The sequence below is a fragment of the Caenorhabditis elegans genome, chromosome III (genome assembly GCF_000002985.6).
Source record: "Caenorhabditis elegans chromosome III".
Classification (NCBI taxonomy): Eukaryota; Metazoa; Nematoda; class Chromadorea; order Rhabditida; family Rhabditidae; genus Caenorhabditis; species Caenorhabditis elegans.
The window spans coordinates 35,220-43,887 of record NC_003281.10 but is presented as its reverse complement, the minus strand read 5'-3'; the positions used below and the strand labels follow the sequence as shown (position 1 = coordinate 43,887).

The following is an 8,668-nucleotide window of genomic DNA, read 5'->3' as shown; positions in this document are numbered from 1 at the left end:
CCTCAGCAATTTCATAAAGCTTTATAGATTTACAGCTATGAAGATTTACAAAAATCGAAATGTTGAAGTAAAAACTTGTCTTGGCAACTAGACCAAAAACAAACTCAGACTATTCAGAATTCATTACAAAACAGCGCTGGTAAAAGTCATAATACCAAGCCAGACCCTGTCAAACATTGTTAGTCACTTCCTAATGAGGTCTGAAAACAAAAGACGCCAAAAAAGTGACAATGCTTCAAATTTAGCGTAATATGACAGCTAATAAGCCTAAAAACTATTTTTTTTCAGCAGAAAAATTACTGAAAAAAATCTGGGGAATCACGTAAGACTGAGCTAAAATTTGTTGGATGATATCAGAAAAAAACAATCACACAGGAAGTTAACTTGCTCAAAAGTACGTTTGGCACCTGTTCTAGGGTAGTTTTTTTTTCTCCAGGAATAAATTATAGTATGAACTTTTAATTTCGCACGTAGCGCACCCCCCGCACACATTGTTGTGTATTGATAGTGTACGTAAAAGTGTATAAAAAATAATTAACTACGTCATAAATTATGCTTGTTGGGGGGTAAAGCCGGGCGGTAATAGGATAGAGAAGTAGAGTCTAGAGTCGAGGGCCTTGACCCAGGGTTCTGGGGTCCTGGGGTCCTTGAAAAGTTCAAGAAAAAGTGCAAAAATGACCACCCAAGGTTCTGGCTAAAAATTCAAGAATCAGGCCCGACTTTTGGGATCGGGACCAAAATTCTAGTCCGGGGTCCGGAGTCCAGAATCCGAAGCCCGGCATCCAAAGTCCGTGGTCCTGGGGTCCTGGGGTTCTTGAAAAGTTCAAGAAAAAATGCAAAAGTGACCACCCAAGGTTCTGGCTGAAAATTCGAGATTAAGACCCGACTTGGGCTCGGGACCAGAGTTCTAGTCCGGGGTGCGGAGTCCGGGGTCCGGAGTTTGGAATCCGGAGTCCGTGGTCCTGGGGTCGTGGGGTCGTGGGGTCCTGGGATCGTGGGGTCCCGGGTCCTGGGGCCCTGGGGTCCTTGAAAAGTTCCAGAAAAAGTGCAAAATGTGACCACCCAAGGTTCTGGCTAAAAGTCCGAGGCTCAGACCCGACTTTTGGGATCGGGACCAGAATTCTAGTCCGGAGTCCGGAGTCCGGGGTCCGGAGTCCGGAGTTCGGAGTCCGTGGTCCTGGGGTCCTGGGGTCCTGGAATCCTGAAGTTCAGGAACAAGTAGACACAGAATACGTAGCGCACAGATAAGCTCAAAACAAGAGAAGCATACTAATTTCCTCGTCAAAAACTGGATTTTCTTTGCAAAACATAAAAATCTGCCTCAAAGTTCAACATAATGCGCAAAACTTATGAAAAATGACATCAAATCCGGCTGAGCTCATCAAAATGACCAGACGAGTGGGCTCCAACCAAAAATAACCCCTAGTTCCTTGAAAAACTTGTCACTGCCCACTTCATATATCTCGAAAACAATTGAAATATGTGTTGGTGGTGGTCCACCATCACTCCACCCCGGACGTGACATGGCCTCAAGTTTTTTTTGTGTCTTTTCTCAAGTAAGTAGAAGATTCCGGAATAGCTTTTGTGTGTGTCTTAAGACCCCATTATCAAGTCTGATGTAATCGAGTAGGGGTCCGCGCGGGGGGTGATGAGCTTGATGATATACACGCAATGACATTTAGTGGGGCTCCGCTGGTTGAGCTCATGGCTTGGAAATTCAGAGTTATCTGTCCAAAGTTGAACTGAAATTCACTGAAGCGTAGGAAGTATGGAGGGCTCTATAGAATCCAGGTCCTGGGTTCCTTGTGGTTCTGGCGCACCTATAGGGTTATAACTTCATTTCAGTTCACACTAACAATTTCAAATGCTTAGCGAAATGTTCTTTATTTACAAAAATCACGTTCAAAAACTTAAAATTAGTTGGAGAATCTGTACTTTCTTCTCTTGTATCCCTCCTCCTGGGTGGCTGGCTCGACCTCGATGGCACCAGTTCTCGGTGGGCACTGGCAGTACTCGGCATCAGTTCCTGGCTCTCCATCGGTACCGTTCTCTCCAGCCTCTCCGTCTTCTCCGGCTTTTCCTGGCTGTCCTGGTGCTCCGGCGATTCCGGCGGATCCTTGAGCTCCTGGCTGTCCGTCGGCTCCTGGTTGTCCAGCTTGTCCTGCGTTTCCTGCTGGTCCTTGTGGTCCTGGTGCCCCGGCGGCTCCGTTTCCACGCTGTCCGTTCTGTCCTGGAGCTCCGTCTTGTCCTGGGGTACCGTCATTTCCTGGGGCTCCAGCGTCTCCCTGTGCTCCTGGGCCTCCTGGCTGTCCATCCTGTCCTGGAGCACCTGGGGATCCGGCTTGTCCATCAGCTCCTGGGGCACCGGCTGGTCCGTCTGGTCCTTGTGGTCCTGGGGCTCCAGCTGGGCAGGTAATGCATTCACTTGGCTGTTGGGATGATCCCTGACCAGCTCCATCCTGTCCATTTGGTCCAGCTTGTCCATTCTCTCCATCAAGTCCAGCATCTCCTGGGGCTCCCGGTGGTCCTGGTGGTCCGGCTGGGCAGTTGCTAGGCTGTGGGCCACAGTTGCAGGATCCCGAACGCTTAGCTCTAGTGAAAATGCTTCCAAAATCTGGGAGTGCTCCTCCGTTAACTGGAGCATTCGCCTGAACCATGGATCTCCAGGCATCATTGGCAAGGCCGCGGAACGAGTGCATATCCTGCAGGACGTCATCACGAAGCTCGTTGATTTCCGAGTAGAGGACACCGGCGTAGAGCAGGGAGCCAAGGATAGCGGTGGAGAGGATCACCTGGGTACCGATAAGGATAGTGTTGGAGGACATTCTGAAAAAACGAAGATTTGAGAGTGGAAGTAGAAGCTGAAGAAGCCAAAATTGAAGAACTGATGCCTCTACCTCTAACCTTCTGTCCTTTTATACTCCTAACAAATGTTACAATCCAGAAGTTTTTTCCTAATCAAATTTATATAAGACTAACATTGTTACATTTCATGCAACTTTTTTTCATACCTCCGCCGTCTTGTTAACTAACTTTTAGTGTAAATTTATACACTATCACTCTATCAGTATCACTACATATCCATGACTTGAAGAGACGCAGGCAGAGGAAGGGCTTTCACTTTTCTTCCTTGTTTTTCGGCTAGACATCAGCGTAGAGATAGGATCAGAAACCAGAAAGGCTAGGTAAAAATATGAGGTTTAGGGTTTAGGGCTTAGAGTTTAGGCTTAGAGTCAGTTTCCAGTGCTTACAGGTATTTTCAGATTTTTCAGGGATTTGGTTTGACCTTTTTTTTGTAATTTCAGACGTTTTAAAAAATTTGAAAAAAAAATCCGGAAAACTACAGAAAATCCTATGGAATATTACAAAATTCTAGAAATGTTTAGAACAAATTCAAAAAGTTCCGAAAATTGGAGAAAATTCTAGAAAGTTCCAAAAAAAAATCCAAAAATTCCAGAAAGTTCAAAAATTCCAAAAGGTTCTAGAACCTTCTAGAAAAGTCTTTAAAAATGCTGAAAGTTCCGAATAAACTCCTGAGCATTTTAGAAGCTTTATAAAAGTTTTAAAAAATTCAGAAAATTTTAGAAAATTCCAGAAAGTTCAAAAAAAAGTCCGAAAGACTCTAGAACCTTCTGGAAAATTATTTTCAAATTCGAAAAGTTCCAGAACCTTGAGGAAAATTTAGAGAACTCCAAATACTCTCATACCTTCTTGTGAATCAAAAAAAAAGTTTGTATAAATTTCGGAGGATTCTAGAAAATTACAGAATATTTTAGAATAATTCAGGAAGTTTGTAGAAAAGTTTGAAAATAATCAAACATTTCTAAAAAATTTTCAGATGTTTTCAAAAAACTCTGGAATTAAAAAAAAATTAAAGTCCATCGCTCCAATATTCCATCTAGACTCGGAAACTCTGAAATTTAAGCGCTAAAAATTCTTTTGTTTCATAGGAATTTCTCCAATATACCTCCCTTAATTCAAATCCCAAAACATCTCAAAACGTCCTTCCGCTTCCAATTTTATGATGTCTTCTCTCGTCAGCCATAATTATCGGTTGGGGTGGAAAATGATCGGTGAGAGGAGGGTCAGCGCAATTTGCGGGGTGGTGTTCCCTGGGAAGGCCGCCAGGTGTATGGAGGGGGGGGGGGCTAACTAATGGGCTAGGTGTACATGTCAACATGGTTGCGGATCATTAGGCTATTCCGGCTGTAGAAATTAGTGCCGATTGCCGGAAATGAAAACTAAAAAAAAAAACAAAATCGGAGAATTGAAAATTTCGGCCTAAAACAGCATTTGATTTAAAAATGGAATTTTATTGCTAATTTTCAGATTTTTCGTTTTTACATAAACTCACGTTTCCACAAAGTTTGCTCTTCCTAGCCCAACTATTAACTCTTCAAAAAACTTGAGAAACCACTGGGGAAGATGCACAGTTCATTTTACCTCGTATTTGCCAACTTGAGCCCCGAACATGATAGAGCAATTGCTCAGTTTAAATGTAGAAAAAATGCTTATAAGTTTCCAAAAAACACAATTTTTTTAAAATCTATTTACTCGAACAAAAAAGACACTATGTTCTTGCAAATTACACCCTCTTTGAAACAGGCACAGGATAATTCTGACGTGATCTACGATGAGATAATTTATTTCAGCACGTGAATTTTATCAGGACTGTGAGCAATTGTCCTGATCAGTTCGATGCAAGCTTCTACTAGGAAACTTATCTTTTATAAAAAATTTAAATTAAAACAACGTATTTACAAATATTATTTACGAGATTTTGGCAGGATACTCAAATTTTTTGTGAAAAGAAATTGAGCGAGGCTTGAATTTTCCGAAGTAAAATTTTGAGGGACAAAGCTAATTTTCGGAGAAAAACAATTTTGGCGAAAAATTCAAATTTTCTTTGAAAAATTTTTGGCGGGAAATAAAAATCTTCGGAGAAAAAAAATGTTTGGCGGGAAATTCCTATGCTCTGATGGGAGAACAAATTTTGGTGGAAACTCAAATTTTCTGAGTAAAAATTTTCGGCGGGAAATTCAAATTTTCTGGAAAATATTTGGCTGGAAATTCGAATGTTCAGAGAACAATTTTTGACGAGAAGTTCCAATTTTCTGAGAACAATTTTTTTGGCGGAAAATTCAAGTTTTCTAAGAAAAATTGGACGGGGAATTAAAATTTTTAGAGATAAAATTTCGAGGGGAAAGTCGAATTATCTAGGAAATAATAGATGGCGGGAAATTCAAATTTTCTGAAACAAATTTTGGCGGGAAATTCAAATTTACTGGAAAAAAATTTGCGGGAAACTCAAATTTTCTGAAAAAAAAACTTTTTTGGCTGGAATCTAAAATTTTCTCAGATAAAATTTTTGGCGGGAAATTCAAACTTTCTGAAAAAAATTTTTGAGGGGAAAGCCAAATTTTCTAGGGAATAAAATTTGGCGGGAAATTCAAGTTTTCAGAAAACATTTAGGCTGGAAATTTGAATAATCTGAAAAAAAAAGAAAAAATTGTTGTGACGGGAAGTTTAAATTTTCCGTTTGAAGCCATTAACCAAATTTACACTTTTTCAAGGTTATTCAATTCTCCTTTCATTGACCCTTGCTTTCGACATAACCTCAAGTCAATTGGCACTTTTCCTTCTACAACAAATGGAGTTCAGTGTAACAATTCAATTATCGACTCCCTTCACTGGCTTCGACCCTCTCAAATCCGAACAAAAGATGGAACATCATGCGCATGGTCTGTGTTCAATAATCCACAACCATCGGACATTGAACAAGGTAATCTAGTTGGAGATTGCTGGCTCTTGTCTGCAATGGCTCTGATTGCTGAGAAACCAGAAGTTCTTGATGCTATTATTCCGAAAAAGCAGTACTCGAAGCATGGAGTTTATCAGGTCAAGTATGTAGAATTCTTCAATTCATCATGATTTACAGTAATTTTAGAGTATGTGTGGAAGGAAAATGGGAAGTAATAATTGTTGATGATTTCTTCCCCTGCTATCGAAACACCAACTCTATCGCTATAGCTGTCGGCCGTCGGAATCAACTATGGGTTCCACTGATCGAGAAAGCTATGGCAAAAGTCCTGGGGAGCTATTCCAAACTTCATGGTGCATCGTTAGCAAGAGGACTCTCTATGCTCACTGGAGCATCGTGTGTGAGGTACAAGTGTCCTCAAACTCTAAAAATCGACGAAGAAGTTGACACATTTTGGGCTCAATTGGTCAGCTCACAGTGAGTGGTGTTCTACGAATTTCAAATTTCCAAAACAATCGGAAAATTATGGTTTCAGAGAATCTGGATTTCTGACGTGTTGCCATTGTGGACCATTTGAAAGTGAAGAAGCTGAGGCGGAATTTAAAGCATTGGGATTAGTAACAAGTCATGCATATTCTATTCTAGATGTCGTTCATGAGCAAGGCCATCGATTACTTCGAATTCGAAATCCGTGGGGACAATTTGTTTGGAATGGTAAATGGTCGGACGGGTGGCTCGAGTGGCCTATAGACATGAAACGCGCATTATTGGATAAAAGAAGTGATGAGACTGGTGCATTTTGGATGGATTTACAAGATTTCGTCAAACGGTTCGCATCGGTAACTGTTTGTAAACTGAGAATGGATTGGAGTGAGCTTCGTGCAACACAAGAAGTTGGGCGCCATGCTGATTCAGCATTGCAGATTGTGATTACCGAGCAGCTATGTGAAGTATCAGTTACGGCATTTCAAAAAGGATCCTTCAGCAAAGAAGATAATCTGGTGCGTGTTCCATGCAAGCCTACCTAGCCTTCTGTATAGTGCTGCGCGAAACCCGAAAAGTGTCGGCCGCGGCAAAAGAATCACCTTTTGCAGTGTAAAGGCCGGTTTCGCTTTGATCTACGCAGATCTACAAAATATGCGGGAGAAAGAGAAACCTGGGAAATATTTTTAATTGACTCCAAATTTTCCCCTGATTCCGAATATCTATGTGAAAAAATTCAAAAAAATTTCCCACGATTTTCATTTGCGTTCCCATGAGATTTTTCAAATGCGCGCCCAAATAAATTATCCTTGGAGCGCATTTGCCTCATTTAATTTTCTCCATTTATTTTTCCTTTTTTTTTTCAGTTTTTCACCTATTTTCATTCATTTGTGTCTTATATTATTGGATTTTTTTTGAAAAGTATATTCTTTGCACAAAAATGAATGGAAATATCTTAAAAACTGAAAAAAGTAAAAATAATTGGACAAAATTAAATGAGGCAAATGCGCTCCAAGGATAATTTATTTCGGCGCGCATTTAAAAAAGCTCATGGGTAACCCAAAAACCCAAATGAAAATCGCGATTTCAAGCTCAAATATAAAATCAGGGAAGTTTTTTTTGATTTTTTTCACATCGATATTCGGAATCAGGGGAAAATTTGGAGTCATTTGAAAATATTTCCCAGATTTCGGTACAAGAACGTGCTGACGTCACATTAGAAAAAATATGCCCGCATTTTTTGCAGATCAAACCGTAACGGGACAGGTCACAATTTTCCTTTAAAATACGTTGTTCCAGACTGATCTCATGGTCTGTGTGCACAAAATATCTGAAGATGGACGTATTGGGGAATTAATAAAAATGTCCTATGAGATCGCTGACAATCACTTTACAATTGACGAATTCTTCCTGCCACGAGGAGTCTATCAAGTTGTCTGTCACAGTCCACACTCCTTAGTGACAAATACAACAGGCGTGGTGAATATAATTGTGCACACACGTTTTCCAATATTTGGTGAAAGTGTTCCAATGTCACCTCTTACGAGATTGGAGTCGTTGCATCGTGTAATAATTGAAGAAGGAGTTGTACAAAATATTAAACTTGACGGAGTTGTCATCAGAACTTTGAACCAAAAGTTTAGAGGATCGATCACGATGGTAGATAATTATATGGAACAAAAGTACTTACATGTCAAGTTAGTTCGAAAGTTTAGATTACCTTGTAAGGCCTCTGAAATTATTATTTCAGAGTTGACAATTCTAAATCAATGAATGTTCAATCTTCACGAGGGTCCCTTCTAATAGCCGACGTTGTTCCTCCGCGCTCTCGTCAAGTGATAGCAGTTCTATCGACCATCGATGATTGCGCAGAATATAAGACTGCCAATTCTTACTGGGTAATTTTATTCCTATATTATATAAGTAGTGACTCCAATGTGTACTTTTTACAGCTCCGTACCAATAAATCAACAAGTCTTTTGCCAGATTGGTGAGAGGAAGCCAACTTGTCGGAGCCTAACCTGCACCACATTCCTGTTTTGGATACGACTTCTTTTGATCCTATTCATTCGATTGTTTCTGTTGACTGATTTTGAATTTATTTTGCTCGCAATGTTTTCGAGGAAATGCTATAATATTATTTTTGAGACATACAAATTTTAATACTTATTTTGAAACTTCTATTATATATGTTTAAGATGACACTTTTGTTGAACTGTGAATAAATGTTACTCTATGCGTTATGCCTCTCATTTGCACATTTTTCCAATAAATACATAGTTGCGTGAAGTAGATATTCCGGCCATTTTGAAAATTTTAGCATTTTTGGCAATTTTGGCAATTCCGGCAATTCCGCCAGTTTTGGCGAGACCGGCAATTCTGTCAATTTCGGCAATTTCGGCAATTCCGGCAATTCCGGCAATT

At 40.2% G+C, this 8,668-nt stretch overlaps 2 protein-coding genes across 2 annotated transcripts; one reads left to right on the top strand and one right to left on the bottom strand.

Moving 5' to 3' along the window:
- Window positions 1-1,916: 1,916 nt before the first annotated feature.
- On the bottom strand, window positions 1,917-2,825 carry col-88 (Nematode cuticle collagen N-terminal domain-containing protein; the record flags this gene model as incomplete). Its single annotated transcript, NM_064730.5, has 1 exon — window positions 1,917-2,825. One exon carries the CDS (start codon window positions 2,823-2,825, stop codon window positions 1,917-1,919), a length of 909 nt encoding a protein of 302 aa, NP_497131.1.
- Window positions 2,826-5,670: 2,845 nt separating this feature from the next.
- clp-10 (Calpain catalytic domain-containing protein) lies at window positions 5,671-8,434 on the top strand. The gene is made up of 6 exons (NM_001381680.2): window positions 5,671-5,903; window positions 5,948-6,238; window positions 6,297-6,762; window positions 7,544-7,941; window positions 7,995-8,142; window positions 8,197-8,434. Exons 1-6 carry the CDS (start codon window positions 5,818-5,820, stop codon window positions 8,236-8,238), a joined length of 1,431 nt encoding a protein of 476 aa, NP_001367887.1. The 5' UTR covers window positions 5,671-5,817; the 3' UTR covers window positions 8,239-8,434.
- The last annotated feature ends 234 nt before the right edge of the window (window positions 8,435-8,668 follow it).

What these genes read in the sequence shown, in the direction of transcription:
- clp-10 (NM_001381680.2), top strand. Translation starts at nt 5,818, where the DNA reads ATGGCTCTGATTGCTGAGAAACCAGAAGTTCTTGATGCTATTATTCCG. An exon ending in TCAGCAAAGAAGATAATCTG is followed by an intron (nt 6,763 to 7,543) that starts GTGCGTGTTCCA and finishes ACGTTGTTCCAG; the next exon opens with ACTGATCTCATGGTCTGTGT. An exon ending in CAAAAGTACTTACATGTCAA is followed by an intron (nt 7,942 to 7,994) that starts GTTAGTTCGAAA and finishes TTATTATTTCAG; the next exon opens with AGTTGACAATTCTAAATCAA.